The 24,382-nt window shown below is 38.6% G+C and overlaps 1 protein-coding gene across 1 annotated transcript; it reads left to right on the top strand.

The window, feature by feature from the left end:
• The first annotated feature begins 15,031 nt into the window (after positions 1-15,031).
• LOC125106858 (protein mago nashi homolog) lies at positions 15,032-24,382 on the top strand. The gene is made up of 3 exons (XM_047741472.1): positions 15,032-15,273; positions 15,473-15,606; positions 24,282-24,382. Exons 1-3 carry the CDS (start codon positions 15,032-15,034, stop codon positions 24,380-24,382), a joined length of 477 nt encoding a protein of 158 aa, XP_047597428.1.

The raw sequence follows: 24,382 nt of genomic DNA, 5'->3' as shown, positions 1-24,382 counted from the left end.
GGCAGCGGCTTAACCCACTGAGCCACCCAGGCGCCCCTATCAAGTACTTTCCAAGTGCTTTATATTCAGAAGTGTCTCAGCTATAGGGGGAAAATGTACTTAGAAAAATGGAGCCAGACATTCACTGAAAATATTAAAAAGTTATTGTCTCCAGGTCACACAGTATGAATAGTCTTATTTCTTCTTTTTGCTTTTTAGAATTTTTCAATTGTAATACCTTTATTTAATGAGCATGCATTACTACACTAATGAGAAAAATATCTACATTTTATAGTTGATTACCATTCAAAAAAATAGGGATCATAAAAAACCCCAGAACAGATTTTTATCTCATCTCCCCTTAATATAGGACACAAGGTATAGAGAAGACAATTTTGCAATTTCTTACATGTATTTTGGTACTCCCAGGGCAACTAATCAACAGAGGCATGTCCTTATACTATATTATTTCCTCTACAAAACGTGGTGTAATAATAATCCCAGAGATCTATTTCATATTATGAAAAATTATATACCAACAGATTGAACAATCTAGAAGAAATGGACAAACTGCTAGAAACATTTAACCTCCTAAAACGGACCCAGAAATAAATAGAAAATTCGAACAGACTAATTATCAGCAATGAAATTGAATCCATAATCAAAAAACTCCCAGCAAACTAAACTCCGGGACCAGGTGGCTTCACAAATGAATTCTACCAAACATTTAAAGAAGAGTTAATAAATTCTCAAACTGTTCCAAAAAATTGAAGAGGAAACAAACCTTCCCAATTCATTCTATGAGGCCAGCATTACCCTGATATGAAAACCAGGTAAAGACACTACAAAAAGAAGAGAACTACAGGGCAATATCTCTGATAAGCAAAGATGTAAAAATCCTCAACAAAATATTAACAACCTGAATCCAACAAGGTCATTCATTTATCTACAATAGCCAAATTATGGAAACAGCCCAAGTGTGCATCAAGTGATGAATGAGGGATAAAGATGCAGTAGATATAGATAGATAGATAGATGATAGATAGATAGATAGATAGATAGATAGATATCCTAAGGCACTGATCCCAAGGGATTGATCTCACAGCCTTGAGATCATGACCTGAACCGAAACCAAGAGTCTGATGCTTAACCAACTGAGCCACCCAGGTGCCCCATTAACTGCAGATTTCTAGGGCAGCCTACTCAGTCTGACATTCGAAGGAGGAGTCATTTACAGCAAAGGAAGGGCCACAACTTCTGAAGCCAGAGATGAAGGGAATTGGCTCAGAAAAAAATATAATGAACAGATATAAGTTGTTCCACAAATCTGTCCTTGGATAACCTTAATTTCCTATTCCTGCCACACCAACATTTAATGCCAACAATGCTACCAGGAAAACAGCCAACTGGAACCTAACTCTAGACAGACCAGGTTGATAACATCCAAATCCACTCAACTGATTGTTAACAACAACAAAAATTGATCATTTTATGTCTCCTGATTTGTTGTGATTGGAAGTACCACCTATAAAGTATTCTTGCCAAAAATCAAACCTGAATCTGATCTCTATTCTTGTATGTCTGAAATTTTCTGTAATGAAAAGTTGGTAAAGAATTTTGGTGAGTTGACTGAGACATTGAGAGAACTTGAAGCAAAGCTGCCAACACAATGCACAAGCCCCCCAGAGCTGTCTGAGCAGGAAACAGCGCTGCCACCCCAACCCCAAGCTGCTCCTTTCACAGCACTCCAGCTTCTACACTGGCACTTTGTCCACTACCACTGCCATTTCTTACAGCCTTGCTCTTGTGCCTGCCAGATGAAAGAGAGCTCCTGACCTTTCTTTTTTATGGCACTAGTTTCTGAGATAAGGTCTGATGTCATGCAGTAGAGGCTGGGTCACATAACTGCGTACACTGTAAGAGAGACTGGAAAAGCAAATAATTGACATTTATATGAGCTCTAAGTCTTTGGCCTTCACTAAGACCCATAAGGAAGAGCATTCCCCAAAGAGAAAAGGGTCCAAGTACTAGGCAGCCAAAATGAACGACAAATGCCAGCTACTTTTTTTTTTATTACAACTTCTCAGGTTATGCACAAACTCTTCAGTCTTATTATTCAAGTTCCTCCAAAATATGGCTAAAGCAAGTTTTCAAGACTTGTCTCCACTCTTCCTCCACCCATTCTCTGTAGTTCAACCAAGCTGGATGATCTTTGTTGGTTTTAAAAACTGACTTTGTGGGGCGCCTGGGTGGCTCAGTGGGTTAAAGCCTGCCTTCGGCTCAGGTCATGATCTCAGAGTCCTGGGATCGAGCCCCACATTGGGCTCTCTTCTCAGCAGGGAGCCTGCTTCCTCCTCTCTCTCTGCCTACCTCTCTGCCTACTTGTGATCTCTGTCTGTAAAATAAATAAATAAAATCTTTAAAAAAATAAAATAAAATAAAATAAAAACCGACTTTGTTTCTCTACTCATCCTTACTCTGGATCATCTGCAACATTATGCTCCTGGAAATCTGGCTCATTCTTGAAAGTCTGTCTCACTTATTACTTCCTTAATAAAAATTTCATGATTCCCAGTCTGAAATATGAAATCTTGAAATATGAATCCTATTGCAATCCCACTTTACTTCATTTGGTCTTTCTCCTAATGTTCATTATATTCTCTCCAGTGTTATAGTTACATTCTTGCTCAGAGTTCTCCACACTCTACGCGTCTTTAAAAGGTATTTTTGTATATTTTATGATCTTTGTTGCTCTTGTGGTATTTAAAAGAGTATCCTCTAAAAGACCTCAATGTGAGACAGGAATCCATCAGAATCCTAGAGGAGAACATAGGCAGTAATCTCTTCAATATCAGCCACAGCAACTTCTTTCAAGATATGTCTCCAAAGGCAAAGGAAACAAAAGTGAAAATAAACTTTTGGGACTTCATCAAGATCAAAAGCTTCTACACAGCAAAGGAAACAGTCAACAAAACAAAGAGGCAACCCACGGAATGGGAGAAGATATTTGCAAATGACAGTACAGACAAAAGATTGATATCCAGGATCTATAAAGAACTCCTCAAACTCAACACACACAAAACAGATAATCATATCAAAAAATGGGCAGAAGATATGAACAGACAATTCTCCAATGAAGACATACAAATGGCTATCAGACACATGAAAAAATGTTCATCATCACTAGCCATCAGGGAGATTCAAATTAAAACCACATTGAGATATCACCTTACACCAGTTAGAATGGGCAAAATTAGCAAGACAGGAAACAATATGTGTTGGAGGGGATGTGGAGAAAGGGGAACCCTCTTACACTGTTGGTGGGAATGCAAGTTGGTGCAGCCTCTTTGGAGAACAGTGTGGAGATTCCTCAAGAAATTAAAAATAGAGCTTCCCTCTGACCCTGCAATTGCACTACTGGGTATTTACCCCAAAGATACAGATGTGGTGAAAAGAAGGGCCATCTGTACCCCAATGTTTATAGCAGCAATGACCATGGTCGCCAAACTGTGGAAAGAACCAAGATGCCCTTCAACGGACGAATGAATAAGGAAGATGTGGTCCATATACACTATAGAGTATTATGCCTCCATCAGAAAGGATGAATACCCAACTTTTGTATCAACATGGACGGGCCTGGAAGAGATTATGCTGAGTGAAATAAGTCAAATAGAGAGAGCCAATTATCATATGGTTTCACTTATTTGTGGAGCATAACAAATAACACGGAGAACAAGGGGAGATGGAGAGGAGAAGAGAGTTGAGGGAAATTGGAAGGGGAAATGAACCATGAGAGACTATGGACTCTGAAAAACAATCTGAGGGTTTTGAAGGGGTGGGAGGTGGGAGGTTGGGGGAGCCAGGTGGTGGGTATTATGGAGGGCACGTATTGCATGGAGCACTGGGTGTGGTGCATAAACAATTAATTCTGTTACGCTGAAAAGAAATTAAAAAAGAATAATAAAGAGCAATTAAAAAATAAATAAATAAAAAATAAAATGGTTGTGGGGAGAGAATGCCCAAATGGCATTTAAATTTATCAGACTGGCAGTTTTCAGCCATGTAAGCCATACTCATTCCCATTTCTCTTAACAGCATCCATACCTCATCTGATTTCCGTCTGTTCCATATCTAACCCCAAACTCCTCCATCTGGCTTTCTTAGCGGTGACAGCCTTTTCTCTAATGTTATCTCAGCAATTATCACTACTATAAAATCCCAGAAGAGAAAACAATTTTATGTGTGGAGTTAAGGAAGGTTTTCCAGGAGAGAGGATATTTGACGGTTTTTAGGGCTTAAGTAGCCATTCACTAACTAAAAAATTAGCAGAGGGAATTTTAGACTGAGAGAGAACTGAATGTATATTCCATAATCAAAATGCATTTTCTGTGTGCTGAATCATTGACGTGAGAAGATGAGACAGGAGAAAAATATTTTTGGATCCAAGTAGGAAGGAATTTTCCAGTTGCTTGGATTTTATGTTCTAGGACAGCTTTTCTACCCTTTCAGCATGCACTGATGGATTAGTATGAATCTGAGAAACTTTTTGAACTCTTACCCTAGAAAATTACTTGCTATACACAGAAATTTCCAAAAAAATTCCAAGAGTTTCAAAAAACCCATAAAGCCCATTTGAGGACATGGGTCCACAGACCCTTCGTTTAATAACCTAATTTTTAGTTACAAAGGCATTATCAATCACAAGAAAATTACTTATGTTTTTTGTTCAAATTTCACATTTCTTGTTTTCTCAGTCTTCCTCAATCTCTGGTTCATCACTGCCTAACTGCAAAGACCATTGATCCTTGGGATCAGTCTGTATCAGAGACTGCTGGTTATCTACCCAATATCCATTCTCACTTTTTTCTAGTTTTATTCAGAATAGTAAGGGGCCTGACCAAAAGACTACATTTCCCAGCCTTCTTTGTAACTGGTTGGTTTGTGTGTGTGACCCAATTTGGCCAGTGACATGTAAACAGAGGTTATTGGACAGGCCCTTTTTGGCCCCTCAACTATTCCTACTTCCTGCTTCCTGGAAATGTGGATATAATGGCTAGAGATCCAAGGGCTATCTGGACAACAAATCTATTTTATAGAAGAAAGCCATGCACTAATGTGGGTTGAAAATGTTCAAAGAAAGTGGGGTCTTTGAAGACTTCAGGAAGCTGCCTCACCAGCACTGGAATATCAATTTCTGGACTTTTTTATATGAACGAAAAGGTATTCATGTATTTATGTCACGATAGTCAGTTCTCTGTTACCAGCAGCTAAAGTGAAAATTCTTTCTAATCCTTACAGTGGTTAACAAAACACTAGGTACTTACCATCCTAATCCTATTTTATGGCAATGGAGGTAGGTGGGAAGAAATCCTCTTCTTTCAGAATACCCTATGAGTGACCGTCTTAGGATGGTTGCCCCAAGTCCATTAGATTAGTTCTCAGTCAAGCAAAAGACTATAGAGAAAGTTCCCCCAAGAATGTAAGGCACACATCTCTCATTAACTAAAAAATAATGACTGCATTTCGCCTTCATAGCTCTCCAGAGAAATAATGAATATCTCTCTTTGTCCACAATGAGAAAAGGTGTCTGAGCAAGGCCTAACCACATTCGGCCACAGATTCCTTGGAAATTTGTTTTCCTTTTGGGGCAATCCAGAGCGGAGGCTTTAACGTCAGAATGTTTCTGGTTCTGCTCTTCACTTTCAGTGGCTGGAGTCAGGGGTCTTCCAACCACGTCCTTTTCTATCCCACAGATACTTCAATTTCAGTCTGTCAAAAATGAAACCTACCTTCCTCCCCACCCCATGACTGAATGAATGGTACTGGAACCAGAAATCTGTGCATAATCCCACACTGTTTCCTCTACCTCCCATTGGTTGCTATGTAGCTCTGATCCTACTACCTGCATTTTCCTTCCGTCCTCTTGCTCTTCCCCCTCTCTTCATCTCTCATCCAGACAATATCAGTTCCTAAACAACTACTGTCTTGTCCCCATCTAAGTCATATTCTATAATGTAATTGCATTAATCTTTCAAAAATGAAAATCCAATCAGTTTAAAATTCAAACGTCTTGGCAGAATTCAGAGACCTATTAATATCTAATTCGCCTTTGCAATGTCATCTTTTGCTACTTTAGCCCATGCCATACAGAGCACCTAACAAAACTACCAGCAATTTACTGAGTGAGTCATACTCCATCATATCTCCATAGCTTTCCCTTAAAAGCTTTTCCCCATCTCTCTCACCTGGAAAACCACTATTCATGTTCAATACTTAACTGAGACATTAACACCTCTAGGTATCCTACCTTGATTCTGTCTTCAAGAAACAATATATGGGCACCTGGGTGGCTCAGTGGGTCAAAGCCTCTGCCTTTGGCTCAGGTCATGGTTCCAGTGTCCTGGGATTGAGCCCTACATCCGGCTCTCTGCTCGGCAGGGAGCCTACTTTCCCCTCTCTCTCTCTGCCTGTCTCTCTGCCTGTTTGTGATCTCTGTCTGTCAAATAAATAAATAAAATCTTAAAAAAAAAGAAGCAATATAACATGGTATCAAAGAACATCACTCATGAATTCCAACTATTGCATCTGTGATCCTTGTCAAGTAATTTAACTTGTTTGTGCCTCAGTTTCTCTTGTGTAAATAGGGGATAATTTCTCATAGGATTCTTGAGAAAATTGAACAAGATACTATATATATATAAGTGATTTGAAGAATCCATGAAATATGGTACGCCCTCAATATAGGCGAGCTATTCTTCTTTCTAAGATTGAGTTTAATTCCTTAGTTTTGTGGTCCCAGCCTTCCATGAAGTTGAGAAATGTGTGGAAGTCTTATCCATTTGTCTTATAGCTGGAGAACCAGAAAGCTGAAATTATTACTCTTGACTCCCTTAGACCTAAGGCTTTGTGTGCAAGCTATGACAGTGGGCAAGATGCAAAGGAAAGAAACCAATCAAAGGTCATCATCCAGTCAATTCCTGGCGGTCTGCTAGCAAATATTACCTTGGAAATGACTGTTTCGGATTCCTAGCTATTTATTTTTAATTTCTTTTAAAATTTTTATTTATTCATTTGATAGAGAGAGACAATGAGAGGGCACAAACAGGGGGAGCAGCAGAGGGAGAGGGAGAAAAGGGCCCTCCACTGAGCAGAGAACCAAACACCAGGCTCAATTACATGACCCTGGGATCAAGAACTAAGCTGAAGGTAGGTGCTAACCATCTGAGCCACCCAGGCGCCCTGCTTCCTGGCTCTTTAAGGCAATTTGGCAGAGACAGCAACACCTTGAGCTGAATCCCTAAAGGGAGAAGCTATGCATAGCTATGTGTATCCATTTTTTTTAAATTTTTTTTTATTTCTTAAGTATCCAAAGGCAAAAGCACAACGTTAGAGATGACAGTCTTGACTTTGGGATAGCTTTTATGTGGCCTCATGCTGGTAGCTCCACTATGTGCCAGTTCTCTGTTATTCTAAAGACATTCCTGGAGACCCAGGCTGCTATCTTCTGTTTGACTCTTCTAAAAATTTTGAAATACTTAATTCCCTGTATTAAATTCTTCATGGCTTTGATTATCTAGGATGGTTTCTGTTTCCTACACTGAACCCTAACTAATGATTTAACTGACCCCATTAATACCTTTCATTTCCTTCAACACAAGCTTTGCAAGGCAGTCAGGGACTAACTCCCTGCTTCCCAGATACCCCATGCTTTCTTCACATCTCCACTTTTCTTACACAGCTCTACCTGGTTCCACTCTTCGCTGGAATCATCTTCTACTAGAAGCTGCATTTTTGGAAAGCTCCTTAGTCCACATAAACAATTTTTATTCTGCAACTTTTGGCAGAAGCAACCTACAACAGTAAAGTAGAGATTAGGAAAGTTTGCATGCATAAACTCATAACCTAGCCAAGATGTAATGAATCATTTCCAGATTTTCATAGAAGTCATAATGTACCTCGGAGATCTTTTTCTCAGGACTTCGTGAGGCTTTTCAATATCTATTTAATGCCTCTTACTCTAGTAAAAGAAATTTCTATAGTCCCAAGTTCAACATATAAATAGCATTAAGCTAAGTTATATTACCCTTGGGAAAATACAAGATTTTGAATCAAAAGAAGCCCGTTTAGACCAAAATATGTAATTGCTTCAATATAAAAAATTTTTAAGTAATGCTGGATTCCAACACCTTTCAATGTGAATTAGGGCATGAAGCCCAATCTACACTCAGATCATATATCTTAAGGTTTGGAGATACAGATTTTGATATCTTCTTGTTCAGTAATTTTAGTTTATCTGAGAAAATTATATAGCTTAAGTAAAAGCAACATGGGACACCTGGGAGGCTCAGTCTCTTAAGTGTCCAACTCTTGATTTTGGCTCAGGTCATGATCTCAGGGTGTCAGGCTCCAGGCTCAGCACAGTGTCTGCTTAAGATTCTTTCTCCCTCTCCCCTGCTCTCACTCTCTCTCTAAGATAAATAAATAAACCTTTACAAAAATAAAAAATAAAAAACGGGGGAAAAGTAGCATGGAGAGCTTTAGGGTCTTGTGCAAATTTTTGTGAAATACTTTTTTTTTAACTACTTCTTTATTGAAAACTAAGGTTTAAATTTTTTTTAAGATTTTATTTATTATTTGTGAAAAAGAGAGAGCATGAGCAGAGGGAGGAGCAGAGGGAGAAGCAGGGGCACACTGCTGAGCCGGGAGCCTAACACTGGTCTTGATCCCGAGATCATGACCTGAGCCAAAGGCAGCCGCTTAACCGACTGAGCCACCCAGGCACCTCTGAAAACTAAGGTTTAAGCATGAGTCCAAGGAGCTGAGTTGACAAGCTATTTGAGTAGATACACAACACTATACACTCAATGTTGTCTTGCTCCTCTGCCACTGACACACTGCCAAAGGAAAACTCTGAGTACTCCAACTCTCTTTTCTCTTAAACCCAGTTCATTCTTAGAAGGTAACTTAGTCATGACATCTCCAGTCACTATCTTTCCAACCTCCACATATGGCCAGTGCATTTGTTTCCTATTGCTGCTATAACAAATTACCACAAATTTAGTGAGTTAAAACAAAACCCATTTATTTTCTCACAGTTAGGAGGTCAGAATTCCAGGGGGACTCAGATGAATCCTTAAGTTAAAGTCTCATTAATATGTTGACTGGCAAACTGTGGAAAGAGCCAAGATCCCCTTCAACAGACGAACGGATAAAGATGATGTGGTCCATATATACAATGGAATATTACGCCCCCATCAGAAAAGATGAATCCCTAACTTTCGTATCACATGGATGGAACTGGAGGAGATTATGCTGAGTGAAATAAGTCAAGCAGAGAAAGTCAATTCTAATACAGTTTCACTTACTTGTGGAGCATAAGGAATAACATGGAGGACATTAGGAGAAGGAAAGGAAAAATGAATGGGGGAAATCAGAGGGGGAGATGAACCATGAGAGACTGTGGACTCTGAGAAACAAACTGAAGGTTTTGGAAAGGAAGGGGGTAGAGGGATGGGTGAGTGTGGTGGTGGGTATTAAGGAGGGCACATATTGCATGGAGAACTGGGTGTGATGCATAAACAATGAATCTTGGAAAACTGAAAAAATAAAATTAAACTATAAATAAATAAATAAATAAGCAAGCAAGCTGGCTGGTGTGGACTCTTTTCTGGAGACTGTGAGGGTGAATCCATGTCCAGACTCATTCAGTTTCCTGACACAATTGTCCACATTTCCTTGCTGGCTGTCAAGCAGGTGTCATTATCAGCTTCTAGAGAGTGTCCACTGTCTTTGGTTTATGCTCTCTCCTTCAAATCCAGCAACAGTGTTCCAAATCCTTCTAGAGTTTCAACCCAATCTGACTTCTCTTGCATCTCTGACTTCCTCTTCTGTCTTCTTCCGGATTAAGGGTTCATGTGCTTATGTTGAATCTACACAGAAAATCGAGAATCTCCCTTTTTTAACATCAAATGATTAGTAACCTTAATTATCTCTGCAAATTTCCCTTTTGCCGTGTAAGGTAATATATTCATAGTCCCAGGGATTAGAAACTATGAATCTTCTTAGGGGCCATAAGTCTGTCAACAACCATCACACATGTCTGGAACTGAGGCTTTCTAGCTAGAGTACTTACTTCTTATAGCATTCAAAGACCAAGAAGGAAAAATCTCTTTATTCACAGATGTCCACTTCAAATCCCTGAAAGATAACACTTACTTGTTAAATCCTATAATCATTGCCAAGCAATAAATATATTTATACTCTCCTGTCCAATGACTTTTACCAAAAAATGTGGAAAGTAGTTTGGTCATATGTGAATTATTATTACATGATCATTATGCTGGATAAGGCATGATGTGTGTTTGACAGTATGTGATTATGTGTGACAATCAGAATAAAGTGAATTTTTGTATCTCTGTGTGTGTATGTCTGTATGAGTATATATATCTTTTTTTTTTCTTTACCCAATCATCTGTTGATGGATGCTTAGTTTGTTTCCATGTCTTGGCTAATGTCAGTAATGCTACCATGAACATGGGGTGCAGATATCTCTTTGAGTTAGAGACTTTGTTCCTTTGGATAAATCCAGAAGTGAAATTACTAGATCATATGGTAATTCAATTTTTTTAATTTTTTGAGGAACCTCCATACTGTTTTCTATAGTGGGTATTCCAACTTACAGTCCCACCAACAATGCACAATACTAGAGTGGAATATTATGCTGCCATAAAAAAGAAGGACATCCTGCCATTTGCAACAACATAGATGGAAATTGAAGGTGTTATACTAAGTAAAATAAGACAGAGAAAGAAAAATGCTTTATGGTCTCACTTACTTATATGTGGGATCTAGAGAAGAAGATGATGGGGGAGAAAGAGAAGGGGGAGAAGAGGAAGGAGAAGAAGGAGAAGGAGAAGAAGAAGAAGAAGAAGCTCACTGATATAGAGAACAGATTAGTGGTTGCCAGAGATGGGGGTGGGAGGTGGGGGATATGGGTGAAGATAGTCAAAAGATACAAAGTTTCAGATAAATAAGGCCAAATGCTGTAATGTACAGCATGCTGGCTATAGTTAACAATACTGTGTTGTATATTTCAAAGTTGCTAAGAAAGTAGATCTAAAAATTCTCATTATAGGAAAAAAGTGTGTAACTTCATAAGGTGATGAATGTTAACTAAACTGATTCAGATAATCATTTTGCAATATATACATATATCAAACCATTATGTTGTACACCTGAAACTAATACAATGTTATGTGTCAATTATATCTCAATTTGTTAAAACTTCTGTGAAGTATTTTTCATTTCTTCCTCAGAAAAATCACCGATTTTGTTCCTCATTCATGTCATCTCACTGCCAACAAGGGGGAATTTACATGTTTACAAACCTGCTCCTCAAGAAACAAAATAAAATTTAATTGTAAAGACTTTCCACATCTCAAGATTCATATATATCTTAATGCGAAACAGATGGTTATCAGCATCTCTTCCTAAGATGGCAACATCAGCAGAACAAATCCTGTAGAAGATTTTAGCCTTCATTTTCTTCCTGTGAGGAATTCTGATGAGAATCGCTCCTCCTCTGACATCCACAGCAAGTTCCCTTTGTTCTAGAGACAGTGCCTGTTTTCCAGCACAGAAGTGATTGCACAAAACGTATTTTTAGTAAAACATACGTAATATGTGTTTTGGGTACAAGAAGTAATGTCAGTTATTACTCATGGACCTAAAGCCCACATCATATGAATAATGTTGATTGAATGTGGTGAAAAGTATTCACAGTAACAGAATCTCAGATTTTGTTTTTTTTCCCCTGAAAGGGATCAGGGCTCAAAAACCTTGTAAACCAGATCATCCTACAAGCTTACATTTGAAATGTACATGAGAAAAATTATAGATAATGTGTTATTAGAGGAATAATTACGGGAAGTATTTGTATCTTACTTCTATGAGCAAGTTCAGACTAGACAGTGTCTCAGATATACTCACCAATAGGGGTCACCCTCCTCTATCTCTGACTTTTGCAAAGGATAACAATACAATTATCCTAAAAGTTTTTGAGATTCGAGCTTGATTCTAAACTGCTTTTATTCTGGGTTTTAAGCAAGACTGAGCCTATTCTGAGGTCTGATGGAAATTAGGGTAAAGAGATCTACTTAGGATGAAAAATGAGTAGAGGATAAAGGGGCTATGGAAAAATGGCAGTGGTGACAATATATTGGAGAGTCAATGGATACCACGCCAGCAGTATTTGCAGTGACAAAAGACCCCTTAGCAAAGATATTAGTAACACCTATTGCAATATGGCAGGGCCGTCTCAGTGTAGACATCTCCCAGAACCAGTAGTGAAAGCACTGGGCCTTACCCAGTGCTGCGCACAGAAGGCATCATCAGCAAACCAGTGAAACAGGAGGCAAATAAATATCATAGTGTATCACATGTAAGCCATTTTTCAAAGATAAGCGTCCAGGCAGACTGGATGGTGGCAAAGCCAGAGAAATCATTCTTCTTTTTAAAGTGTTATTATTATTTAGTTTTACCCCCTAGATCGGAGTAACCTCGGAAAAATGGTTTCCTCATGAAAGAAACAGTTCTGAATGTAATTATCTTTAATCACAAATCTAGAATTGATCCTGTGGCATTCTTTTCCTCTGAGCAAACACTACCAATTCACAAATAGAGAAACATGTCATTTTTATGTGTAATATAATTTTTTAATAAATATGCTCATTTATATTAGTATATATCAGAAATCTCAAATACAAAAACAGTTGCATTCATATAGTTAAAATTCTATCTGCAGCTCCCTCCTCTGTTCACTTTCTTTAAATGCAGTTTCCTTGGGCGCCTGGGTGGCTCAGTGGGTTAAGCCGCTGCCTTCGGCTCGGGTCATGATCTCGGAGTTCTGGGATTGAGTCCCGCATCAGGCTCTCTGCTCAGCAGGGAGCCTGCTTCCTCCTGTCTCTCTGCCTGTCTCTCTGCCTGCTTGTGATCTCTCTCTGTCAAATAAATAAATAAAATCTTTAAAAAAAATAAAAATAAATGCAGTTTCCTTTCTGTCTTTTAGAATAATTCACTTTGGCAGTATTTATTTATTCCAAAATTTCCAGGAGATTTTCTTTGGAGAACTCCATTTCTGTTACCTAACATTATTTCTTTTTGCTAAATTAAGCAGCTACAATGTCAGAGCAAAGAGCACAAAATCTATTACAAAGATTATTTAAATTCCTTTCATCAACATTTATTTTAATCACAAGATACATTTCAAGCCTATAATGTTTTTAGTTTAAACTGGAAAGTTGGCCCAAATCATTCAGATGTTGTTTTTTTAGGCTGACTGTTAGGTATCTTTCACATAGTTCCATACCCATACATACTTGTAGGATGGATTACACCACCAACACTTGATCAAAACTTTCTCACAGTAAATTTTAAGGCAATAAACAAGAATAGTCCTGTCAGAAACTGTTGAGTTGGCTATGCTTGTATTACCACAGTGTCTGGGACGTGGCTTGTCATCTAGACACAAGGAAGGTCCATTTGGGCAAGAACTCATTTTGCTCACAGCTGGTGTCATCACTAAAAATAGTGGGGAGCACTGAGTCATTGGCCAATACGTATTTGTTGAATGACTAAATGGGTGCTTAAGACCATTCACCAGATTCCTGCTGCTTTCAGGATAAGGACAAAACTCTTCAATTTGAATACTTTGTTCTCAGGGGCCTCTCTACCTATAACTCTTGAGGAGACTACTAATTCCTGAAATGTGAGGCAGAACTGCTTTGCCCCAAGACAGTTCTTGGATATTCCAGAAGACAATCAGTTGCTTGACTACCAAAATAGATGAATCACCACACTGTGGATAGATTTTACCAGATTAATTTTCTGAAGGCAAACAAACTCCCAAGATCTTGTCAGACACTTCTCCAAACATCACTGTATCAGTTAGGAGAAGATAGATCATGCTGAGGTAACAAACAATCCTAAGCTCTTTGTGGCCTACAACACCTGAGGTTAGTTCTTCTCACAACAGCATGTGTCCTCAACTGATCAACAGTGGGGCCCTGCATAATAGTCACCCTCAGTTCAGCAGTGCCCACGATGAGGGCAAAGAAACCCTCCAGTACACGCCAGTCAGGGTGACAGAGGGAAGAGAATGGCAGGGCACATGCTGCCTCCTAAAGCTTCTGCCTGGGAGTCCTGCACGATGCTTCTGCTCAAAGTTTTATTAGCCAAAGCCAATTGTATTCACACCTGAAGTCAATTAACAGGGCAAGAGTATATATTCTCCTCTGGGGAAGGGAAACAAATATTGGTTAACAATAATACCTTCTACTACCACCATGTACTGAAAAATAGAATGTAGAATGTCAAATCAGTCATTCAGTGACATCTGAGTCTAAACCCAGGTTATTCTCACAAAAACTAGGAAGAAAAGGAGCAAAATATGTCATTTATTTTTTTCTTTGACAACTGTAGAAATAAATGCTAAAAATTATTTTCACTAAAAACAACAGTTATAAAAACTATTATAAAATTAAAAACAGTTACAGAATTGCTTCCAAATCGGAAAAGATAAAAACAAATTTAAGAACATCTATATGGCAAAGATAAAAAACAAAAGAAAGAGCAAGGTTAAATAAAAGATATAAAGCAAGACACCAGAAGACTATACATAGAAATTATAACCACATGCACAAAAGGCTTAGAGTCCCATGATGAAAGGCAAATACTATTTAAAAAGTAAAAACCGGGGGCGCCAGTGTGGTTCAGTGGGTTAAAGCCTCTGCCTTCGGCTCAGGTCATGATCCCAGGGTCCTGGGATGCACATGCATCAGGCTCTCTGCTCAGCCTACCTCTCTGCCTACTTGTGATCACTGTCTGTCAAATAAATAAATAAAATCTTTAAAATAAAATAAAAATAAAAGTAAAAGTAAAAACCAACTATGTACCACTTGAAGGCACAAACCTGAAGTAAAGTAAAACAGAAAAGGTAAAAATAAATGAGTGATTTAAATTGTAAACACAAACAAAAAGAAGGAACAGAAATGGTATGGCCAGTGATTTCCACCTGCGCTACAAGGTAGAGCTCAAGGGCAAATTTGGACATGAGTTTCTGGACAGAAAGCTTAGGTATGCCAACAACAGTAGTTACAGAAATGGTGTCATGACCAGAAAGGAGGCTTACGTGCACAAGAATATAATGGAGGAACTGAAGAGAATTATTGATGATAGTGAAATTACAGAAGATGATGCTTTGTGGCCTCCCTCTGACAAAGTTGGCCAACAGGAGCTTAACACTGTAATTGCAGGGGCACCTGGGTGGCTCAGTCAGTTAAGTGTGTGTCTTTGGCTCAGGTCACGATCTCATGGGTCCTAGGATGGAGCCCAGAGTCGGGCTCCCTGCTCAGTGGGGAGCCTGCTATTCCCTTGTCCTCTGTGCCTACCCCTGATTATGTTCACCCTCTCTCTCAAATAAATAATATCTTTAAAAAAAAACTGTAATTGGAGAAGAACACATTTCTTTTACTCCATCTAAAACAGGTTCCCTTACTGATGTAAATCAGTCCAAGAGTCCTGAAGGCCTTCAAGTATTTTACTATTTGGGGGTCCCTGGTTTCAGCACAGGTTATGATCTCAGGGTTATGAGATGGAGCCTGCGTTGGGCTCTGTGCTCAGCAGAGCATCTGCTGGAGATTCTCTCCCTCTGCCCCTCCCCTTGCTCCTGCTCTCACTCTCTCTTTCTCTCTAAAATAAATAAATCTTTAAAAAACAAAAACAAAAACAAAACCTATAAAAGATATGCAAATTTTATGGATAAAATTATAATGCTTTGTTGGAATACATTAAGTTGGACTTAAATGGCATCTTACTATACACTTCCTTTTGTGCTTCATTTTTGTCCCTCAGTATTATGTTCTTCACATTCCTCCATTGACATGTATATATCAGGAGCTGTGCCCCAAAACACATCACACATGGCCATAAGGGGACAAACACTACAGTATTGCTTCTAATAGACTTAAATTGGGCACAATTTGAATCCCATAAATAGACTTAAAAAGTCAATACTTCATAAAAAGTCAATTATCCTTAGATTATTCTATAAATGCCATAAAATTCCAATTACAATTCAAGAGGGTTTTTTAGTGAAACTTGACAGGCTAATTCTAAAATGTACAGAGAAAAGCAAAGGGCCAAGAATAGCCAAGACAGTTTTTTAAAAAGAGAAGAACAGATTAGGGAGACTTGCCCTATAAATGTGAAGACTTAACATAAAGCTGTAGTTCTGAGATAGGGAGTATATAGTAACGGAGATGTTTACAGTTCTAGTAAACGACAGAGGAAAAGCAGAGAAATCAGAAGTAGAGCGACACACACAAGAAAGCCTGAAGTTGCAGAAGCATTACAGATCAGTCATTTAAGAATGGTCTATCCAGGGGCACCTGGGTGGCTCAGTGGGTTGAGCCTCTGCCTTCGGTTTGGGTCATGGTCTCAGAGTCCTGGGATCAAGCCCCACGTCGGGCTGTCTGCTTAGTGGGGAGTCTGCTTCCTCCCCCTTCTCTCTGCCTGCCTCTCTGCCTGCTTGTGATCTCTGTCTGTCAAATAAATAAATAAAATCTTAAAAAAAAAAAAGGTCTATCCATAGTTGTTATTGGGATAACTTGTAAGGTAGGAAGACTTGAGATTGTAACATGTCACCTCTACCCAAATTATTCTAGAAATCCAATACAATTTAATTAACAGAATTGTCCAGAGAAGTTTTTCTTAAAGAATGCAAGCATGCAGGGGTGCCTGGCTGCTGGGTCAGGGGAGCGTGCAACTCCTGATCTCAGGATTGGGGGTTCAAGCCCCATGCTGGGTGTAGAAATTACTTAAAATAAGATCGTAAAAAGGGGTGGGGGATGCATGCACACAGACACACAAATACTAAACTATAAAAGAAATAATGGATATATTTAGCTATATCCAAATTTAGACTGCCTTTATAATAAAAGGCAATATAAATAAAAGTAATTGACCAACCAAAAATCAGAATAATGCATTTGTAATATATATAGAGAAAGTTATATGACACAGGGACATTGCAGATCATTAGAAACAATGTACTTGGGGCGCCTGGGTGGCTCAGTGGGTTAAAGCCTCTGCCTTCGGCTCAGGTCATGATCCCAGGGTCCTGGGATCGAGCCCCACATCAGGCTCTCTGCTCAGCAGGGAGCCTGCTTCCCCCTCTCTCTCTCTGCCTGCTCTCTGCCTACTTGTGATCTCTGTCTGTCAAATAAATAAATAAAATCTTTAAAACAAAAGTAAAATATAAACAATGAATAGAAAACTCTTCAAAACATATAGACAATTTACAGAAGAGGAAAATAAAAATAAATACATCAGAAGATACTTAAACTCACTATGAACCAGAGAATTGTTCATTAAAACAACAGAATATCATTTCAGCCACCACACTGGTAAAATTAAAAAGCCAAGTTAAATGTTTACCACTTGGTAATTAAAACACCCCACACCCTTGGGGTGCCTGGTGGCTCAGTTGGTTAGGCGTCCTACTCTTGGTTCCCACTCAGGTCATGATCTCATCATCATGGGATCCAGCCCTGGGTCATCTCCATGCTGAGTGCGGAGTTGACTTCAGATTCTCTCTTCCTCCCCTAGCCCCTTAGCACTCTCTCTTTTTCTCTCTCTTTAAAATAAATAAATAAAATGTTAGTAAATAAATAAATGAAATACCCACTGTCTTCTATAATCACTACTAGATTAAATGAAAAACCTAAACATCAAAGATTAAAAATATTACACTTTCAGAATATGATCAGTGCTGTAGAGATACATTAATAGGTTTCTATGATTTCATTATTAAGAAGGAATGAAAAAATTTTAAACCAACTTTCCAATTGAAAACACTAGGGAAGGGGCATCTGGGTGGACCTTCTCACAAAGGTTGGGTGGGTTGGACCTCTGCCTTCGGCTCAGGTCATGGTCTCAGGGTCCTGGGATTGAGCCCCATGTTGGGCTCTCTGCTCAGCAGGAAGCCTGCTTCCCCCCTCTCTTTCTGCCTGCTGCTCTGCCTACTTGTGATCTCTCTCTCTGTGTCAAATAAATAAATAAAATCTTTAAAAAAAAATTTAAAAAAAACCTAGGGAAAAGGTCAAACAAACAAGAAAACAGAAGGAAGAAAAAAATAATGTACAATCTAGTAATTGCAAAACAGAACTGATAAATAAATCTAAAGATGGCTGGAAAGGGAGGGGAAAGCAAATAATAAAATAATCAAATATAAAATCTGAAAATTTAAATATAAAATAAAATTCCCCAAAAAGAAATTGTAAATTAGAAAAGGGATATGTCTGAGTATTTTTTAATCCTAATGATGTAAATTGTTCTCTTGGAAAATTAGAATCGCCAAAACAGACTCATGATGTATTACAAACATGAGTAAGCCCAATGAAATGTTATTAAAGAATTATCTCTAAAAGTAGTTCTAGGCCAGTGAATATTAGCAGAAAGTACAATGAACCTGTCAAGGATTAGGTATTTTCTATGCTGTATAAACTGTTCTAGGTCCTAAGAAAAGATGGACTGCTATCCAATCCATTTGTGGTAACTAGCAGTAACCCCTGGTATAAAACAAACACTGCCAAGTTTGTAAAAAATAAAAGTAAACTTCAGACTATTGGATGTGCAGTATTAGTCTGTAGTGTCTATTTTGTTGGGAAAGAAGAGATTGAGGTGAGTTAATAGAAATAGAAATGTGAGAAGTTGATGAATTTAAAGGAAAATGAACCAGCCATCAAGACCTTGTGAGGGGAGGTCAAAATTGAGGAATTTACCAAATGTCAACATTCTTGCAAGCACAAAAATGAGAGAAGCAAAAAACACAGAAGGATTTAACTAATAACCACTAAAAGAGGTTGAAACAGTTATATCACACTTAGGGCTCTTCAGTCGACTTCTCCAAGCTATTATTAGGAAACTAACAAATGCAAATGAAATGAGTGGTAAATTAGAGATGGAGCCCTGTGGGTTCTAGCTGTTATGAATGAATCACTCTCAGTGGCTATGACGCCCACCCAGAGAGCTCGTAGTTAAGATAGGGTCCACAGATATCTGTAGCATTTATGCATATAAAAGTAATCATCTTTAGTAGCTTTTGATTAAAGCTAGCAGATTACAAGTCATACACAAAAATTGTAATGAAACATTGCAGCAGTGATGAAATTGTACATCAAGGTGAGAGGTTGCTGGGGGTGGGGGCAGGAGGGAGAAAAAGATGGGCGAAAGAAGCCATGTTTCCACAGAACCTGTTTCTATTCATCTGCCTTCCATGTCACTTCATGGTTCTGCTGTCTTTATATTCTAATTGTGTTTTTTGGCTTTATTAATTGTCTAGTTGGCTGTTTAAAAAGAAATTACAGGGGCGCCTGGGTGGCTTAGTCGGTTAAGTGGCCTCAGTTAGCTGGGGTCATGATCCCAGGATCCTGGGATTGAGCCCCAAATGGGGCTCCCTGGTCAGTGGGGAGCCTGCTTCTCCCTCTCCCTCTGCTTGCTGCTCTGCCTACTTGTACTCTCTATCTCTGTGTCAAATAAATAGAACCTTTAAAAAAAATTAAAAAGAGGGGCGCCTGGGTGGCTCAGAAGGTTAAGCCTCTGCCTTCAGCTCAGGTCATGATCTCAGGGTCCTGGGATCGAGCCCTGCATTGGGCTCTCTGCTCAGCAGGGAGCCTGCTTCCCCCTCTCTCTCTGCCTGCCTCTCTGCCTACTTGTGATCTCTGTCTGTCAAATAAATAAAATCTTTTTTAAAAAATTACAATTTGGGTTGCTTGGGTGGCTCAGTCAGTTAAGTGTCTAACACTTGATTTCAGCTCAGCGTAGTGATCTTGAGTGTGTGTGTGGGGGGGGGGGGGCTAATGAAATTAAGCCCTGCCTCTGGCTCTGAGCTTGTAATTTTCTCCCTCCCTCTCCCTCCGCCCCTCCCCACCCGCTCACTTACACTTTCTCGATCTCAAATAAATAAATCTTCAGAAGGAAAAAAAATTACATTTTGCTTATTTCCCAATGTCAATAAATTTCAGTAGACTTTCTTCACTTATTTGTATCATCGCCATACTTACACAGAAAAAAAATGTATCTTATTGGGATTGATTCTTATAAATTTAATATAGCTATATAGTTAATGACTTATAAGTTGTTACATGGCCAACCCCTACCAGAAGTATCTGACTGTAAAACAACAACAACAACTTTGTTTGAAGCAAAGACTTCTGGCAGGCCAAGCTGTAAAAATAAAAAAAAAAAATCTCTTAAAGTAGTTAATACATTTCTTGAGTATTACTGAAACATTGATAAACTTAGGAAAGAATTTTGGCCAGGTATCTCAAAATACTTGTACTGTGGATTTCTAAGAATAAATGTGTACTATTTCTGAGGCAGCTGGCAGAAGGCATTGGGACTTCTTTCTTAATATTTTGTTGATTAATAATTTTTCCTTTTGCAGACAGAGAAGAAAATTTCACCAAATAAAATGTTTAGACTTGCTTTAGTTTAATTTATCTCATGTTCCTTTATCTATACCTTTCCTCCCACCTTTTACCTTCCCAGGTCTGGTTCCCTATCCCAGGAGCTCCAAACTCAGTTATTTACTTGGTCTCTTTTTCCACACTGCTTCACCTCCCCACCAATTTTGTCTTTCCTTCTCTCTCCTCTCACCCATCCCAGCCTGAGGAGATTCCGGTAATATACAGAAAGTAGCTCTCAGCCTTAGCACACACATTGAAAGCAAAGAGAAAGAAAAATGAATACTGCTATATTGAGATCAATTCAAAGATATATTCCTTTGTAACCTAAATACATCACCATAATTTATTTTCAAATTGTACAGTCATTTGTAGTTTGAAGCAAAACACTTCCATATGTATGGTTCTCTTCCCTATTCAAGACAACCTCAACCCCATATTAGTTGTAACTTGCATATCATTCTCTATAGTAAAACCATTAGTAGCACTTGAGTGTACATTGATACAGTGGGTGTTTTATGTAAGCTATAAAATAAATATTCTCTATCTTTAAATAATTGTCACTCCCACAGAAAAGATGGGCCAAGCAAAAATATACATACAACAGCTGCCATCTCCCCCAAGAGACCACCAGAATAACCTCGTGATTAAAGAAAGCTAAATTTATTAAGTCTTCTACAATAAGGGAGACCAGGGCTTTCACAGGAACTTAGAAGCCTCAGAAGGAAGAAGATAGCAAGTGATACTTTATAGGTTATGGGCATCTGAGTAAAAATGGCTTAGGACAACTCTTTTAAGACAAGGAATTTGCGGGGGGGTGTTGAGCAGAGTTTTTGACATAATAACTTATGGCTGGTGGTATGGAGGCCAATTTGTCCTTGGTTTTCTGGCACTTTCCCAGAGTTAAGCATTGAAAACCTCACATCCCAGGGACCCCCCTTCAGTTCTGGGCAAACAAAGACAAGTGGACACCCTAATAGGTGGGCACACCAGTACAATGATTTTGATAACTTGGTCTTGATAATCAAGATGTTTTTCCATAAGTAAAGAATTTCATAAGTTTCCTAAGTGAAGTATTTGCCCAGATAAACCATCTATTTCAGCTAAACAATATTTGCCATGAAGATTGAGCTCTTTGTTCAGATTAACTAGTTTGCAGGAATTAGCTAAAATAAACAGTGAAGTTAGTTATTAATTTATGGCCTTAGCCTCTTTGGCAAGAATTTACTACAAGAGAAAAGTCATGTTAGTGTAGATGGCCTGAGTTCTCAGTTCTGATACTTAAGCTATGTGGCTACAGGTGGTCTCAATTCCCAGTAGATCTACCTAGTATTTTTTTAATACTAATAAGATTTCAACCAGAAGGGGTGCCTTGGTGGCTCAGTCAGTTAAGCATCTGCCTTCAGCTCAGGTCACGATCCTGGGGTCCTGGGATCAAGTCCCACATTGGGCTCCCTGCTCATCAGGGAGTCTGCTTCTCTCTCCGGTTCTGCCCCTTCCCGCCTGCTCTCATACACTGTCTCTCTCTCTCAAATAATTATAATCCTTAAAAAAAAAAAAAAAAAAGAATTCAACCAGCAAATATTTACTAAACACCTAAAATATGCCAGAGCCTGTAGTAAGCACCAGCGATACTATGAAAAGTAAATCTGTAGAGTGATCCAAGGCTGGTGATGCATTATCATCTACAAACACATATTAAGCATCTATTAGCCTTCAGGTGATACACTAAAGATTAGTCACTGAAGACAAGGCACTCCTGCTACTCTAGTCTCATCTAATCCTGCTAATAAACATTTCATTTTCACCTAAATTACTGAGTTGCCTTTAAATTTTACTGGGAAAAAAAAGACAAATCATCCACCTCTAAGAAAATGGCTCTCTATCTCGTATTTTCCTTCTACATCAGTAGTAACAGTGGGCGCACCTGGCTGGCTTAGGGTAAAGCAGGTGACTCTTAATCTCGCCCCACATTGGGTGTGGGGCCTACTTAAAAAAAAAAAAAAAAAAAAAAAAAAAGAGCAGTAACACCATCCTTCCAGCTAGAAAATTATGAAGTTTTCTTTGATTCCTCACTATGGCTCAGAGCTGATACTTCCTCAGTACTGTGTCTTAACTGCTTGAAAACAGCAACACCTTCAAATTCAAATCATTGAGTTTATTTCTATTCAAAAATGCTCTGTTTTCTTTTTAAAATATCACTCTAAAGATTCTTAATGACAACAACAAAAGCCAAACCTGAAACAAAATAAAACAAAAAGCACATCATATTTCTCTGGAGAAAAGACCAAAAATGAGAATCTGTAAGTAAAGGAATTTTCACCTCTTCACTTAGTGGCAATTTTGAGTAAGAAAATAGCTTGATTGGATATACATTATTATCCCATTGATTGTACTCAAAGTACTTTGGGAACTTCTTTGTTCTCCCTTTTTGTACTACCTTGTTTTATATGCTCAGCTGTGGTACAGAGTCATTCTTTGATAATATATTTAATTTAGAGGAACAAACGAACATTATTCAGAGTCAAATTGGAAATTAGATCATTAAGATCTATGATTAAACTCAAGCAGTTTGTTATTAGGTTCTCATATTGTTAAGCAAAACAAAACAAACAAACGAAAAAAAATTTATATAAAAAAAAAAAGGTTGTGATGAGGGACCAGAACATAACTACGATAATGTCAGGAACACAAAACTGAGAACAGATGTAGGAATTTTAGTCAAATATCAAAAAAAGTATGAGCTGTTGGTCAAGTCACGTCACCCCTCTGGACCTAAATTTCTTCCCAGCCATTAAGTTTTTCTTATCAAATTATCTACATGTCAAGATAGAAGACAGAGACCTGACCCCAAGAACATAAAATTCTGGAAAGGTAAGTTTTTTGCTAATGAAGGAGATGGAACCTTTATCCAGAAATGTTAAGAAGAAGACTGAATCAGTTAGAGGATTGAATCAGTCAAGACACGGCCGGTGGAAGGCTCTGATGACCCACTCCACACTTGTGTTCTACAACTCTCTAGCTACCAAGACTCCCAAACAGGTTGAAGGACAAAGCAATACTCAGGGGTACCTGGCTGGCTCAGTCGGTAGATCATGTGACTCTTGATCTCAGGGTCATGAGTTGAACCCCATGTTGGAGGAAGATATTACTTTAAAAAGAATACTAAATGTAACTGACAAAAAACTGTAGCCCAACTTCACAAGGACTTGACAAAGAAAGTTTATTGACAGGATTAAATTTTACAGCCTTTATTTGACAAAAGACTACATGCCTGTGTGCACTCAAGTCTTATCAGTAATAAAACAATTTTCTCAAATACTGTAGTAAGATATACATAACAAAATTTGCTATTCTAACAATTTCTAAGTGTACCACTGAGTGGCATTAATTACGCTGTCAATGTTGTGCCATTGTTACCACTTAACTTCTTTTTTTAAAGATGTTATTCTTAAGCAACCTCTACACCCAGCTATGGGGCTCGAAATCCCAACCTCGGAGCCCATGTTCCACCAACTGAGCCAGCCAGGCACTCCACCACTTAGCTTTTTTAAATAGACATGTATATCATTCATCTGTAATGTGGCAGGTCCCCTGGTAAGCTCTGGGAACAAAAACTAGAATGGGCCATGCCTTCACATGGACATCATGGATCATGGTGGGTGGTGGTGTTTGGGTTTGTTGGTGTTTTTTGTTTTTTTTTAATGGCCAGATAACAGGTAAGCTTTTATGTACATGGGGAGGCGGACAGGGTTGAAAGAGGCCATCGGTAAACTACAGAGGTCAAGGAGCAGCGAGCGGTTAAGTTGACATCTCCCAACGTCCAGTTCGGAAGACCCACGCCTACAGGTTACCAAAGCCCAGGAAGAAGCCACGCCTAG

This window comes from Lutra lutra, chromosome 8 (genome assembly GCF_902655055.1).
Source record: "Lutra lutra chromosome 8, mLutLut1.2, whole genome shotgun sequence".
In the NCBI taxonomy this organism is placed as follows: domain Eukaryota; kingdom Metazoa; phylum Chordata; class Mammalia; order Carnivora; family Mustelidae; genus Lutra; species Lutra lutra.
Note: the sequence above shows the minus strand (reverse complement) of the source record. Positions and strands in the feature narration are given on the sequence as shown.

What these genes read in the sequence shown, in the direction of transcription:
- LOC125106858 (XM_047741472.1), top strand. Translation starts at nt 15,032, where the DNA reads ATGGCCAGTGATTTCCACCTGCGCTACAAGGTAGAGCTCAAGGGCAAA. An exon ending in AAAGTTGGCCAACAGGAGCT is followed by an intron (nt 15,274 to 15,472) that starts TAACACTGTAAT and finishes ATATCTTTAAAA; the next exon opens with AAAAACTGTAATTGGAGAAG. An exon ending in GGTCCCTGGTTTCAGCACAG is followed by an intron (nt 15,607 to 24,281) that starts GTTATGATCTCA and finishes GGTAAACTACAG; the next exon opens with AGGTCAAGGAGCAGCGAGCG.